The 16,540-nt window shown below is 44.5% G+C and overlaps 1 protein-coding gene across 2 annotated transcripts in view; it reads left to right on the top strand.

The window, feature by feature from the left end:
* The window catches only part of Grin2a (glutamate ionotropic receptor NMDA type subunit 2A), a 420,942-nt gene that overhangs the window by 223,727 nt on the left and 180,675 nt on the right, over positions 1–16,540 (top strand). For both annotated transcript variants that reach the window (XM_060364161.1, XM_060364162.1), the window contains exon 3: positions 5,406–5,998. In XM_060364161.1, the coding sequence (XP_060220144.1) occupies positions 5,406–5,998 (593 nt within the window). The remainder of the gene's footprint in view (positions 1–5,405; positions 5,999–16,540) is intronic.

Raw genomic sequence — 16,540 nt, 5'->3', positions numbered from 1 at the left:
TCAATGGTAAAGTACAAGAGTGGCTTAGTATCTTGGAAGAATCTCTATCCATCTGTGTCTATGCATAATATGTATGTATATTTGTGTGTATGTACCTAATATCTGAATGTATTTGTATATGTGAGTGGGACGACACGCAGGCTTCAGTGTGTATGGATTCAGAGCTTAACCTCAGGTGTTAATCTTTGCTTTCTCTCCTTGATAAACAGGGAAGATCATGTTGTTCTCCAGTGTATTCACCAGGCTAGCTAGCCTGCAATTTGAAGGGATCCTCCTATCCCTTCCTTCACCTAGCTCACTGTAGAAACACTGTGGCTACAAATGTGCACTACTGTGCTTGGATTTATGTGGCCTCTAGGGATTTAAACTTCATCCTCACGCTTGCATGGCAAGTGGTTTATACCCAGAATCATCTTTCCAGCCCCTTTAATTATTTTTATACCCACACCTATTATGCAGATGAGGAAAGTATGAATTAGAAAGATTGAGTGACTTTTCCCTAAGGCATACAATTAAGTTTGTAACTGGGTACTCAGACCCAAGAAGGTTCACTGTGGTCCATCCACACAGGTCCTACCTCACAGGGTAGGGTGTGAATGGAGTGCGGTGATCAGCTTTTTGTTGCTGTGATGAAATATACCTGAGAGAAAGTAGTATGAAGGAGGGAAGGTTGACGTGGGTTAACAGTTTGGGGCTTTTTAGCCTCTGACCACTTGCCTCCACTGTTTCTGGGCCTGGGCTGAGCAGAAAGAATATGTAAACAGGGAGCATGCGTGGAACAAAGCTGCTCTTATGCTGACATGCAGAAAGCAAAAGGAGACAGAGGCACAGACCAGGGACAAAATATGCCCTTCAAGGAAATGTTCCCATTGATTTAATTTTTACAATACCATTTTTAGCACTTTCCAACAGCCTAGTCCACCCAAGACATCAGAGCAGTTTTGGTTGTTAGCAGTAGGTTGATAGTTTGGTTGTTTCCTGAAGGCCTTGACTCTGAACACTACTGCATTTGGCAATAAGCCTTCAACACACCAGCTTCTCTTTAGGAGGAAGTGTGGTATCAGGCCATTGTTATGCGTACCTTTCCATGGACGGCCTGTGCCGCTCTGGCTCTGGGCTGATGAACTGCTGTCTGCGATTATCTTTCTCTGTGAAGACTGCAGAGCAGGCATGTCCTCTTTTCTCTGGGGAATATGAGGCAGGACTGTATCAGTGCAGTGCTCCTCTGTGCGTGGAGCAGCTCGCAGACACTAGTGATATTACAATTCACAGTTCATGGAGCAAGGAAGCGTCAGGATCCCCAGTTCCAGCCACATCTAGCATGTTTGTCCCCAGTTCTCCACACCATGTTGTCCAAATTGTGTGTACATGGGGGTTGCCTCAAAGACTTATTTATTTAACAGTTTCACACATGTATGTACTAACTACTCTCACCTTCCCTTCCTACCCTCCTCTCCACCTTCCCCACTTCCCACAAACCTCTCTCTCCTGTTCATCTTTGTGATCATGGGTTTAGACTCTGGTTGCCGCAGTAATGGGCACACAACTAAAAACAGTGATGTTTCCTTCCCAGAGTTTATCAATAGCCAGTAGTTCTGAGGTGAAGGATAGGGCCCCATGAGCCCTTCCCCTTTCCCTGACTGGTTGATAGGGTTGTTCTTGCATGGCTGCACTGCAGGTAACTACAGCTGTAAAGCTACAGTCATGGATTAATGACTTCAAAGCTGTCCTGAGTGTAGAGGATGAAATTTTTCAGCCTTTCGGCATATCTTCTTTTTTCTGTGTAATTCCCCTCCTCTGCCACTGTCCCCTCCCCCACAGTGTTCCTTGAGCTCAGAGGAGGTGACGCAAGTGACTTGTTTACAGCTGGACAACCGCAGAGACTCTAGTGCATTCCGGCTTTCTCCACTCCCCACGTGTGCACGCAGGACGACGTCCTCTGCGCTCACACTGTGGCTCTCCTGTCAGCACCCTCACATGCTTCACTGCAGAGGGAATTAATGCGTTTCCTCCGTAATTCAGTTTGTGACCCTTTGCTCCATCTCAGGAGGCACTCAACGATGTCAGGGGCTAAGTGCTGTACTTGCTTTTAGAGTTCTATATCATCGGCTAGATTCTGTATTGTCCTTTTTGGTAACTCAGTGAAGTGCTAAGACATCTTATGAGACATATACATTTTTCTGTAGTCCTCCTCCTATCAATAAAGTGAACACAAAAATGTTTATTTTAATCTGGAGTGATATCTCAGTTATAAAGATATTTTCTAGCAAGCACAAAGAACTGTGTTCAGTCTCTTAGAACCTAAGAGGAAAAGTGGGATATGGTAGTAGACACTTGTAATCCCATCAATATCAAGGGAGACAGAGGTGGATCCCTGGAGCTCATGCTTTTCCTACTTTGCAAGTTCCAGGTAAATGAGATACCTTGTACAAGCAGTAAAACAAGCGGCCAGGAAAATGCCCCAGGAGTAGAGGTGTTTCCTCTCAAACCTCATGATGTGTTTTATCCCTGAAGTCCACATGGTAGGGGAGAAGTGAATATCACAAGTTGTCCTCTGAACTCCACACATGAACTATGACCTGCATGTACCCACCCACTCACCCATTACAAATAAAAATATTAGAAAAAAAATAAGGTTGCAGCTGAGGAATGACACTCAAGTTTGTCTTCTGACCGTTACATGCATGAACACACAAATGCCTCTCTATAAACAAATGTGTATGTGCTCACAAATACATAGACATTTGGGACTTTGGTTGGAGGAGTAATTTCATGGCCTACGTAGATGTGGTGGTGAGCTCAAAAGTCTTGTTTTGGATAGGACATTCAGGGGCCAGAAAGCACACAGCCTCTGACTCTGAATTATCCCCTGTGAGCATTCTGTGTAACCCAAGGACATTTTCCTGAAGCCTCAGTTCCACACTCATCTACTCATGCATATCCTTGCCCTCCGTTGTTATGGGCCAAACCTGCTGCCAGCTGTGGGAACAGAGTGATGAGGACAACGGCTTCTCTGCCCTTGAAGAGCTCAGTCTTGTTGAGATGTGATTGAAAAAAAATGACTCATCAATTCAAGAATATTGGATTTCTCCAAATGCTACAGTAGGGAAAAAGATAATTCCCTAAGTCTTTAAATCCATTACCCATTTTAATTGATTTAATTAGGTAAAATTCATAGAACTGTAATGTTGGAAGAAACCCAGGAACCATTTATTTATTCCCGTTTCTTCTCTCTGTATTCAGGCCATACTGCACTGAAGGAATCCACCAAACCCATGCCTTCCAAAAAGAGCGGTGTTTCCAAGAACTGTAGCTCACTGATCACTTGATCATTGAGATCAAGAAAATGAGATGGAAAAAATTGATATCTGTAGCTACAAAGTATCACTCTGAAAGACATGAATGGAATCACAGAATCACTCAGTGCATGCGCGCGCGTGCGCACACACACACACACACACACACACACACACAAGTTTTGTATACACAATGGAATCCATACAAGCTATGCTCCTAAATTGAGGTGGTATTAAACACTTAGAAAATGAGAAGAGTGCTTCGGCAATTCTTTCAGTTCCAGAGAAATAGATAACCTAACATTGGTCAGATCCTGTTTTCTGGGAACACAGAGGCATATCTTTTGTTGAGTTGGCATTTGTTTTGTGTTCATGTTTGTGGGCACATGTTTGCACAAGTGTGCATATGTACACATGCATTTAGAGGTTAGCATTACTCTCCAGGAGACACTTACTTTGAATTTTAAGAGGAGGTTGTGTTGGCTAGCCAGTGAGTTCCAGGAATCTTCCTGTCTCTATCTCCCCAGAACTGTGGATACAGGTGCATGGAACACGTTCAGCCTTGCTTCTTTAGACATGGGTGCTAGTACTCGTGCTTCAAAGTAAGTGCTTTGCCAGCTGAGCTTAGCACCTCCGCCCCCTGAGTACCACGGTAACTATAGACACACATGCATCCATCATGTACCAATTTTAAATGATTCCAAGAGGGCTGTGGCTGCAGATAGAAGGGAGGCTGGCATGTGGCGCTCTCAGGACCTCCCTAGGCTTGGACACTTGCTTGCTGTCAGTTTCCCTGCCAATAATACCAACTTCATAGGATCACTGTGGGAACTTAATGAGTTGAGGAGTGTCGGAAGTTATAAATTCAACAATCCTATAATCACCTGCTTGTCTAAGTGAAATTTGTTCTCATGATCATATATTTGTGATGCTGTTGGGATCATAGAGGACCCATAGCCTTAAGAATAGCACCTAAGCCTTTGGATATAGTCTCCCAAGATTCTCAGTAGAATTTTATTTATTTCTTTTTGCTTCGTATATCAGAGTGCCTTTATCTATCATACCTCATAACATGCCCACTCGTTTTTCTCTCCCTCTCCTTAATTCTTCTACATTTCTGCAGTTCACAGAAACTGCTATTTCCTAAGTTTTCCTTACATCTATGACAGCAGAGATCCTGCCATACCTCTCCCAGGAATCATGATTTCCCAAGGGCTATAGCACATAGCAAAGTGTTCTGCAATCAGGCTGGTAGATGGTGTCATGAATTGTTGTCTGTATTGTAATACATGAGAAGCTTAAATTGAAGCTACACTACTGGCACTGGGTCATGTAAACACAGGAACTGAGTGACCTGGTTAACTGGTGGCCCAAGGTAAATGGCTTCAGGAGTGGCAGAATCCAGGAGCTCCAACTGTGCCCTTGGGACCCTTCTTGTACTTTCTGACACTCCTTTGTCTCTGTTGACTTCATTTTCATGTCATGACTCTGAGGACTAGACCAAATTGGTGTTATTGGAACCATGTAGTCAGATACACAGTAGGGTGAAGGAATCTAGAGAAAAATTATATTCTTCCTTGTACTGGCCATGGGACTCTGAGCATGAATCCTTTCAAGTCCACATTTTCTGTGCCTGCTCCAGAGCCTGGCAAATCTCAGCAATGTTTATTTATTTATTTTTATTATTTGTGTGTATGTATGTGTGCATGTCTGTGTTCATGTGTGTCCCAGTGCATGCATTTGCATATACATATGTGTGTTTGCCTGTGGAAACTTTCAAGGAGCCATCTACTTTGTTTTTAAACAGCCTTTTACTGGCTTGTAACTTGACATTTAGGCTTGGGTGGTCGGCCAGTGAACTCCACGGATCACCTGTCTCTGTTTTAAAATGTGGTTTCTGGGAGATCAAACAGAGGTACTTATGACTGCATGACAAACACTTCAACTGAGTCATGTCCTCAGCCCAGCTCTTCAGAAAAGTTCCCAAATGAGTTGATGTTTTTCTCTGATTTCTAGAAAGGGCATATCTAAGTCTATAAAGACAGATTCCTGTGTAGCAACTGCTTCCGGCCTCACCCCCTGCTTTTCTGTCTTCTTATCTGTTGGCAGGATCCGACATCCACGTTCTTCCAGTTTGGAGCATCTATCCAGCAGCAAGCCACAGTTATGCTGAAGATCATGCAGGATTATGACTGGCATGTCTTCTCCCTGGTGACCACCATCTTTCCTGGCTATAGAGACTTCATCAGCTTCATCAAGACAACAGTGGACAACAGCTTTGTGGGCTGGGATATGCAGAATGTGATCACACTGGACACGTCCTTTGAGGATGCCAAGACACAGGTCCAGCTGAAGAAGATCCATTCTTCTGTCATCTTACTCTATTGTTCCAAAGATGAAGCTGTCCTCATCCTGAGTGAGGCTCGCTCCCTTGGCCTCACCGGGTATGATTTCTTCTGGATTGTCCCCAGTTTGGTCTCTGGGAACACAGAGCTCATCCCCAAAGAGTTCCCATCAGGACTTATTTCAGTCTCCTATGATGACTGGGACTATAGCCTGGAGGCAAGAGTGAGAGATGGTCTTGGAATCCTAACCACTGCCGCATCTTCCATGTTAGAGAAATTCTCCTACATTCCTGAGGCCAAGGCCAGCTGCTATGGGCAGGTCGAGAAGCCAGAATCCCCCCTTCACACTCTGCACCAGTAAGAGAAAGCTTCTTATCGTCTCCCAAAGATGGGTCAGAGTGTGTTGCTATGAATGTTTGGGTTGGTAGTCACTGATGAAAATCTAGACTTTACATACAGAATGTATGTATTTACTTGGAAGAAGTTTGATTTTATGCTCATTTTTCTTCTCTTTCCATCTCACCTTTTAAATGATAAATAATGTAATACTATTTTTTGAGAGAGAATGTCGTCATATAACCACAGTGATTTTCTAACTTGTATTTTTTTTAACTCAGAGGGACCTCCATCTCACAACCCAGCCTCCTGGGTGTTGGATTTACAAGTAATGCCTGGTTGTACTAATATATTTCAGTTGCTTCCTGCAACTTCATTTTTTTTTCTTTACTCAATAACATACCTTGGATACATCTGCTTAAGAGTTTTCTTCTGTCTCTTTATCTTTCTCCCTGTTTCAACCTTCTATCTAACATTTTATCTATCTATCTATCTATCTATCTATCTATCTATCTATCTATCTATCTATCTATCTCTATCCATCTATCTACCATCTGTTTATAAATCAGGTAAATTCTATGCAGTGTTCATGCCACATTCTTCCATATTCATACACCATGACTTATTTATTTATTCACCCTTTACATTCATAAGAATTCTATTTTTTTTTTCCATTAGAAGCTCAGCTGCAGTGGTAACCATCACCCTGGCCTCTTTTTGGATATATATAACTGCCTGTCTAGGGTTGGTTCTAAGAAGTGAGATTTGGGGGTCAGAAATATGGGCATAAGTATTCATTGCCAAACTGTTCTACAAAACAATGGCACCAGTTTATATTCACACAAATAGTCATGGAATCATTGACTTCCACATCCTCAGCAACATGGCCTGGTTTGGGAAGATTGCCATGCTGACACTCTTGATTCCTGACTGAATCTGAATTTCTTTTCTTCTTATATTCCAAGTATCTTTGAAGGTTGTTGAAGATCTTGGCAATCATCACTCTTAAAGCCACATTCTATTCTGCTATATGACTGTCGCATAATTTATTTAGCAGTCCCATCATGGTGGGCGTTTAAGTTAAATTTTATGTTTCTGGGAAGAATCATTATTCTTTGTGGTCCATCATTATGGCTCAGCAGCTAAGATTTAGAATTATTATTCAGACACCCATTCTGCATGTTTTTGCCTGATGGTCGATGATGTAATCTGTGCTTCATTCCTCACATAATGAGCAGTGATTAAAGGTTGGGTTGGGGAGTGGTGCTCTTCATGTTCACATCCTGTTTTCATCACATTCTATAGGACATGGGCAATCACTTTACCTTTCTGGGTCTCAAATTTTAGCATGTACTGAGACATCTAGAAAGGCTTGCTAACACGTGTTCTGGGATTTCTATTTCATTAGTATATCTGGAGTGAGCTCATGGAACTTGCATTCTAACAAGTTCCTGGGTGATGCTGATATTAGCTTAGGGCCCATTCTTTGAGGACCAAAGTTCTGGGGGGTTGTTGTATGAAAAGAAGGTGTATGATATGTGAGAAGCAATGCTTCTTATATGCTGACACCAACTGACCCTTCAATAACCATCAGAGTTATCAATGAAGTATGGCCTCAAAGCTTGTAGTCAGCAAAGCATGTCATTTTCCTGCAAAGCCACTGACACTCTAAAACATCTCTGGAAGACTACAAGTTTGAATCTGCTACCTTCCAGAGTTATATCTGGAACAACTAGAGGTGTGTGTGTGTGTGTGTGTGTGTGTGTGTGTGTTGTTATGCACATGCCATGGCCTAAATATGGGGAGTCAGAGCACATGTCAGCTGTCAGTCATCACCTTTTGCCTTGTTTGAGATGGTATCTTCATTATTTTCCCACTGCTGTGGTAGGCTAGCTGGCCCAAAACCTTTTTGCACAGTCCTAGCTCCACCACTCATCTTTCCAGGCATTGGGATTGAGTTCTTCACACTATGTCCTGCTTTTTATGAAGGTTCTGGGAAATGGAACATAAGTGCTCAAAACTGTGAGACAAGTGCCCTACCCACTGAGCCATCTTCCCAGCCCAGGATGCACTTCTTCCCAACTAATGTACACTGGAGAAAAATGAGCTGTTGGATTAAATCAAGTTCCTTTGACAATGCTCCCCTCACCCATCCTACGTAGCCTACATAGCCACTTTTAGCATTCTAAATGATTGTCCAAATATCAGAAAAGAACTCAGATAATTCAGTGTGAAACATGGGAGCTTCTTAGAAAGTCAGGCTTGCTGCCAGCCCTGAGACAGGGGCGGGGCTAATGAATTCACACACACTTTAATAAGCTGAGCTCTGCAGCCGGCAGATTTAGAAATCTATTATTTTGTGGGAAACATAACTCAATTGTGAGGCAATTGATATGTTTTACACACACACACACACACACACACACACACACACACACAAAGGAATTTCAGGTGGATAAATGCCAAGGCATTCAGATTCCCTTCCAGCAACCATCCCAGGTTCCATTCTTTAAGGAGAAAAGAAGAAGAAGAAGGAGGAGGAGGAGGAGGAGGAGGAGGAGGAGGAGGAGGAGGAGGAGGAGGAGGAGGAGGAGGAGGAGGAGGAAGAGGGGAAGGAGAAGAAGAAAAACAAGAAGAAGAAGAGCAAGAAGAAGAAGAAGAAGAAACACAAAAACAAAACACAAAACCCTGAGCCTGGGAAGTGCCACTGTGCTGGCTCCGCAGGCTTCATTTTAGAATGCAACAGCATTGCAAATGCTATTTCTGCTCCAAAGAAGCAATATGCCCCGCAGAGTAGTTTGGTGCACACTGTCCCCCAGAATAAAATGTTTCCCATCTACACATCTACACGAGTTGGTGGCGCACACCCCGACTGTGAGGTTGAGGGGTGGCTCACACTGGCTCCATCATCCTCTCCTTGCTGCACCCCACTTCCCTTATTTGCACCCCGGCAAGAAAACAGTGGGGTCCTGTTGGGTTGCCCTTGTCTGGGAGTTGGAGACACCCCGAAGAAAGTAACAAAGAAGAATTGAGGGCACTGAACCCTTCTGCCTCCCATCCATCAATCCTCACACTTGGCAGACCTTGTGCTGGCTCCTGGAATACAACAGTGAAGTTAAGATGTGACTTCTGTCCCCAAAGACCACATAGTCTGAGGAAAATGGGAGAAATTTGCCTCAAAACAAACTCTGGGCACAAGAATTCACTGTTTACATCCGTTTGTTTACTTTGTGTGTCTCTGTGTGTGTGCCATTGTGTATGCATGTGCAGGTCAGGAATCAGCTTCCCGGGAATTGGTTCTTTCCTTCCTTTGTACGGCTTGCAGGGACTGAACTCAGTGCTTCAGGCTTGGCAGCAAGTGCCTTTTTCCACTGAGCCATCTTTCTGGCTCAAGAATTCTTTCTTTTTTAAATACTGAAAAAGACACTGAGAGGTAGAGAATATGATAATATACTTATCCCATATCTCACAGAGAACGAGTGCGGTGTGTCATGTTTGTCTGAACATCTTAAAACAAACAGTACATGAATGATAGTGTAGACGTCCTTCCTGCAAGGGAAGGGGATCTCTGCAGTGAGTTCAGTATGTATGTAATCTCTGTGTGTGCTAATATATCTTCACTACAGATGCCTGTGCAAGCACTTGCCTAGTCCACAGTTCTTTTCAATGCATTCTAGTGACATCTAACGCTTTGTAATCTGCTTGGCTTTAACCTCGTATTGTCAAGATCGCTGTGAAGATAACAGAATTCTGGTGTGTTCATCTCAGGGGCTGTTTTTTTATTTGCCACACCCATGCTTCACCTTTTATCTAATCAATGCCATCACTAGTTGATGGGCATTTAGGTTGTTGATAAAGGCAGGATGTGTGCTTCTGGAGACATTGAGCAGATAAGGCTGACCTGGCTACGTGACCTTGAACAGCAGGATTTGAGACTCTTGAGTTAGAGGCTCCTTACTTAAGTTTTTATTATTATTATTATTATTACATTTTCAGCTGGATAAAGTCTTAATTTGCAAAGCATCTTGAGAACAGCTAGCTTTCCTTACTTCTCCTGTGTAGAAGGGAAGTTACAGACAGTTTCAGCTGAATTCACACCAAGTTCTCAGGATGACTCATCAAGAGCTTCTTCAGCCATTTGAGACCTCCTTGGGGTATCTAAGCATACCACTCTGTGACCCCCAGCTCAATGATTGTAATCTTAGAGTCCCTGTAGTTAGGGTATGGGAGTGATATAATGTTGCCATGGTGTGAAAGGGTAGTGTGCAGGGTATGGAGTATCCCTGATCTTATCACAGACCTGTTTCTGCCCTTGTCATTTCAAATGGTGGGATGTAGAGAAAGGGGAAAATTTTCTTCATGTTTTAATATTCCTGGTTTTATAGAAGACACTTTGAAAAGAGCAGTCAGCATTTTCCAAAGTTCAAAAATAGCTCAGCCACGTTATGCAACCTCTTCCTTGCTACTGCAAAGTTATTAAACATCTGCTCCTTCACCGAGCACTGAGCACAGAACACATAACTCCCAGAACTGTAAAGGCAAACCATGACCTGTTTTGCTGGTGTGGATCCCAGACTGTTCGTCCTGTTCATCTCAGTTCTGTGCCAAGGCTCTGTCCCATTCAAGAGCAGCCAGGGAGGCAGCACAATTAGGGGTGTGCTCCCTGGAGCTGGGAAGCTGTGGCTTGACTTTTGGGTGTGTGAGACTCCAGATGTAAGGCTTTGGGACAGCCTCTCGCCGCCTCCACATCTGCAGTTTTAGATGTCATATGGAGATAAGCAAGGCCTGTGCCTGTTTGGCTAGTACCTGGTATGTGGACAAACAGTTTATAAATGGATGTGGTTACACATTGAACAGCCCTAGTCTGAAACTAAAAAATCCCAAATAGTCCAAAATCCAAAACTTAGAGTACAGATATGATGCCACAAGTGGAAAATTCCATGCTGAATCTCTTGGGATCACTAACAAGGCATAATTGTTTTCAGGCTGTTGTTTAGGGAACAGAAACGGGGCTGGGGCTGTACCTCACTTGGTAGAGTGCTTGCTCAGCATGTAGGAAAGCCTGGGTTTCAATCTCCAGTGTAGCATACCATGTTTAGTGGTGGTGAACACCTCTAGTTGCAGCACTTGGGAGGTAGAAAGAAGTAAAGGAATCAGGAGTTCAACGTCATCTTTAGCTATGTAGTGAGTTTGAGATCAGCCTGGGCTACCCTGCAATAGAAAGAATGAGAGAGAAGGAAGAAGGATGGCGCAAAGGAAGAAGCCAAGGAAGGAAGGAAAGAAGTAAGAAAAGAAGGAAGGAAGGAAGAAAGAAGGAAGGAAGGAAGAAAGGAGGGAGGGAGGGAGGGAAGGAAGGAAGAGAAAGAAAGAAAGAAAGAAAGAAAGAAAGAAAGAAAGAAAGAAAGAAAGAAAGAAAGAAAGAAAGGGAAAGATGACTCCAGTATTTAGAACTTGGGTCCCATGCTTGAGATACTACGTTATGTCTATACAAATGTTTCCAAGCCCGAGGAACTCTGAAAGGTGCAGTCCTTTGGGCCAAGCACTTCTGAGTAGAGATTCTCTGTCTATACTGATGACACACGAAGGAATAAAATTGTGTGTGAAGTAGAAGAATCTGCTTACCACGGCCCACAGAACTGATGTTTGTTCATGTGACACAAAACAGTCAGAGCCTTTGGTGTGCTAGCACCTGTTCTCTGGAGGTGGAGAGAGCCAGAGACCACCACATGGCTGTGGGCCAGGGTGCAGGGGTGGGGGGAGGGCTTTCACTTTTGTCTTCTGTAAGCTACTGGGAAGTGGAGCAAGTCCAGCTGGCTAGAGAAGAGGCACATGAAGAAAAAGGGGTGCTCCTATAGTGAGCACAGCTTTTCACGAAGACAGCAGGACCCAAAGATGTAGGGCTCTGGCACCAGTTTTCGGGCTCCTTTTTGATAGTTTTTAGATTCGTTCTGTTGAGGACTAATGTTCTGCCCCTTAACCACTGTGCTGTCTCTCAGTTCACACGTGAAGGCCCAGAAGAAGTCCCCAACACAGTTTGGATTGTGCCTCTATGGTTTCATGGGATGGAGAGGTTTACGTTTCTGCTGTGAGTGTATACATGTGCGTTTATCTGCGCATGGATGTGTATGAGTGGCCAGTCTTCCAAATCAGAAGGGAACGTCTTTTAAACTTAGGGAAACAGGAGTCGTTAAAAGGAGACTGAGTGCTTTTCATAGCAAACCTTCTTGTCATGGATTTTCATCAGGAGAAATGTGACCAGTGGGCAAAGAGCCTGTGGATGTGTTATGTGTGCAGCAGACTTGACCTCGAATTTATTATGAGCCCACCAAATGAAGCGTACTAACACTATGGACACTGACTTTCTCCTGAAGTTGGACAGCACCCCGCTCTTTTTCTTCTCCTCTTTCTCACACCCACATACACACATATTCAAAGTACTCTATATTTACACTTTTTTTGTTTTTGACAGAATTAAACAAACATTAACACGCAAAACATTTAATGTGGCTCCTGACAAGTAGCAGACTTTCACAAATATCCACTAAGTGATCAAGTCTTATCACAATTGTCTCTGTAATTTGCCCTGGTTATGTTCTAAGCTATGCACAAAGCAGGGGGGGAGAGAGAAACAGCTGTGTGTCTCAATTTCACTGTTTTTGAATTTATTTTATCTTTTAATCTTGTCCTTGTGTTTGTATCTCTGTGTATGTGTATGTGTACATGAATGTAAGTATCTGTGGAGGCCAGAAGATGGCAACAGATCCCCTGGAGTGGGATTCATAAGCTGTTATGAGCTGTCTGATGTGGATGCTGAGAACTGAGCTTGCATCCTGTGCAAGAACAAGAACTTTTAATTACTGCGCTATCTTTCCAGCCTCCAATCTTATTTGTTAATGACTGCCTTACAACTGACTTATGCCCTGTGGCAGGCTACTGTTTTAGTTGAACAAGTGGAATGTGAAGAGTTCACTGCATTGGGAGTACACAAGCACAAAAGAAAAGTGGCCTCTCCTGGTTTTATAGATTAATATTTGAAAGAGCCTTGTCTGACATTCTACCATCTCTTTTGTCCACTGGAAACCAGGCTTCTGCTTGGAGTGGATGCACTGTAAGTTTCTCTGACAGGAAATGGAAAGAAAGGCAGGATGCATAAACCCAGAGTTTAGCCAGTGTCCAGGTAACACTGACACCCTCCCCTGCCTCCATGTGCCCCAAGGAAGCAGAGAAAAGAAAGGTTTCAGGTTTAATGGCCCACTGAGACTGCACTAAACCTGCTTGGTGTGTTTTTATTTGATAATCAGAGGTCTCACTGTTGGTTTCTTTTAAAATGCCAATAAAAGAGTCTGCTCTGTTAATTCTCCGAGCTTGACTGCAGCTGAGCGTCCCTGGGCGAGTATGATAACTCTTTGCAAATATTTATCAGAGGGATCAACATTTACTGCACAAACATTTCTGGCAATGCACTAGCCACTCCAGAGAACAGGTTATCCCGTGGGCCTGGGCCATGTTTCCTGTGATGGGAACCCTCAACCCAGGAATGGGGAAAGTGGCCCAGAATAAGTCAGCAAAGGACAGGTGGAATGAGCTAACAAAGGAGCAGCAAGCATCCTGAACCAGGCTCTGCCTGTAGAGTGTGGGGCCAAATAGTTCTGGCCCCGTGGCCCTGCCTTTCCTGGGCAAGTGGCTTAACTTAGTCTCTATTTCCTCAACTGCAAACATGTACGACAGGAACCAAAGTGTCTGTGGAAGATGGTGGTGATGATGACATGCATGTGAACGTCTCAGCCAAGCACCCAGGATACAGCTGGGGCCTTGCAGGGCATGCTTCTTCATCTTGCCTCCCTCGTGTGTCTCACTGGACCCAGGAAGGGTGGGCTGAGTGCTCTCGGTTTCCGTCCCTGGAACTTACTCAGCAGCCTTGCCTCGGCACTGAGGCTGTTTGTGCCATCCTTCCTGGAACCCAGCCTTCTCTCTTCTGGCTGGAAGTCAAAAGCACCGTATGCCAACCCCGCAATGCCAGTCAATCATTTCCAATTGGCATCCAGTGAATAGCTTGACAAATGGTGGAAACTTGATGTTGGCAACTCAGAAGAAGCAGCAGTTGGCTGTGACTTTATCTTGAGAAGGTGGTTTGGGTTTTTGGTGGGGGAGGGTCACACACACATGAGCATAGATACTGTTTGGATTTGCCCAAGGCCAGATGTAAGTCTTGGAACCAGCACTCTGAGCACAAAAGACATATGGATCCCTTTCCTTCAGGGTGGAGTACTGGAGACACTTTCATTCTGAAACCTGGTCACTTAGTAATATATAGTGATGGCTTGCTGTGAGTCAGCTCAGGGAGGAGAGAAAGTAAACAAAAAGACTACCTTCATCGCTCTGGGGCCTGCTGGCAGAATGCACCCTGGGAGTGGGAGGTCTCCATGTGTAAGCACAGAGACCAGCCAGGAAGGGATGACAGAGATGGTGACTTGGTGGGAGTTCCAGCTATGCTTTCAAAAGGAAGTGACTTGCTTAGTGCATACTAGGTGCTGAGTTAATGAGGCCTGATGGATGAGTCTGACGTTAGGAGAAGAAATAGTGACCACATTTTAGACTGTGCAGCTGGGTGGATGGTTGCACCTTTTACAAAACACACACACACACAACTGGCAAAAAAAAAACTCCATTGGGTGGTGGGTAGGAATCAGAGATTGTGTACATTTCAGACATATTGAATTGAAAATGCTTTTAAAGGATTCAAGTGGAAATCTCAAGTAGGCAATTCAAGAGAAGAGTCTAAACTCACACCAAAACTACAATGCACAGGGTTTAAGATTATCTATGGCTCTTACAGTCCCCAAATAGAGTAAAATTGCTGTTGTGTTTTGAGTGTAAAATGTCTCCTGTGAGCTCTTGTGTTTATGCGCCTGGTCTCCAGCGATAGCGCAGTCTGTCAGCTGGAGCCTTGTTGGAGGAAGTGGGCTGCTGCCCCACTTCCTGTATGCTCTCTGCCTCCTCACCGTGTGCAGTATGACCAGCTACCCCAGTTTCTGCAACTGGGTCTTCCCCACCGGGGACTGTGTCCTTAAACTGTGAGCCAGCATAACCCTGTCCTCCTCTAAGAGGCTCCTCAGTTAGGTGTTTGTTTAGAGCAACAGGAAAATAACGAATACAGCCACCTAGGGGGGCAATGACAAAGCACAGGAGGATTTGGGTTCAAATCAAGAGGAGCCTGAATATTACTGAGTGGGAAGAAGGAGAGAAATTGTTGGACTGTGGCTTCCAGCTGGGACTTTTGTGGAGATTCTGGTCTCACCTTTGACGCCACGGTGGAGCCTGGTGGGTGTCTATAGCACCTATTGTGTGCTCTACATTAAGGCGGGTTCTGTGACCCTTTCAAAGGTGTCAAAACTATGGCCACTGCTGACATATCCGGCCCACTGTAACCCGGCAGATTCACACCAGGACTTTCAAACAGTATGTGGAGAAAGGAAAACGTCCCAGGTGGTGAACCACCAGACTGCTCTCTCAGCAGCGAGGCCTTTGAGTCATAGGCAGCCAAACTCATATCATACCGAGTCTGGGCTGGAACGCAGACGGCACGCCACGTGCTTGATCTGGATTGATGGGGAAGTGAGAAGCTGTGGAATTGGAGAGGGATTGTGGCAACGGTTCAGGAAAGAAAAACAGTCTCCGGTTTTGTATCATTGTGGGAGTGGTTTGGAAAGCAGCTGTCACTCCATGAAGTGGCCACATTAAATATCTTTTCTTTGGAAAGAGAGGGAACAGGAGAAACATGCGGCTGAGTGCAAAGAGGCAGTGTGCAGGTTGCCCTTGCCGGGTATCCTGGAACACCTCCTCCCTGTCCCAGCCAGTTGGGGGAGCTAGAGAGCCAGGCTGGGTCTCCTCACCTGTTCTTGGACTGTCCCTGGCTTCTCTGCACCTTCTTCTTGCTGTCACTTGGACACTGCTGTGGCAGGTGCCTCTGAGCCCTTGTCCAGCTCCTGGTGACACAAAGCCTGGCAGGGATCCCAGGAATGGAAGAATCACTGTCAGGCCCAATGACACTGGCTGTGTTCTGCGTGGGCAGGGGAGGCCGGGCACATTTCTACCAGGCCCCGAAGTTTGGTGAATGAGCTGACAGCTCTGCCCAGGTCTGGTGTGCTGTCCAAATCACCACAGACAATTTCCTGAGATCCACCTCATTTCACCAAGTCTTGGCCAACCACAGGAATAAACCACACTGCTCAGTTTCCCACAGAGTAGCTTTTAGAGAAATTTGCTCATTTCCTTTACATTTTACCACTAGTAATAAAGAGAACTTCTAAAAATCTAATTGATGCACCATTATGTTTGGAGAAAGATGGGGAGACTTCATTGCATACATTGCATTAGGTAAGAATATGTTCTTCAAACGTGATGTAATAGGAGTGTGGATGTGCCCTGATGATGAGACAGCCACACGCTGACGGCTGCCTATGTGCCAGGGAGTCCTAATGCATTACTCTAATGTTTAGATGCGAGTCAGGATGCTTCCTCCTTCAGGCAATCATTTTAATTCAAACCATATAGTGGAATTAC

The sequence above is a fragment of the Meriones unguiculatus genome, chromosome 11, assembly GCF_030254825.1.
Source record: "Meriones unguiculatus strain TT.TT164.6M chromosome 11, Bangor_MerUng_6.1, whole genome shotgun sequence".
NCBI lineage: Eukaryota > Metazoa > Chordata > Mammalia > Rodentia > Muridae > Meriones > Meriones unguiculatus.
This window is presented reverse-complemented; position numbering and strand designations above follow the sequence as displayed.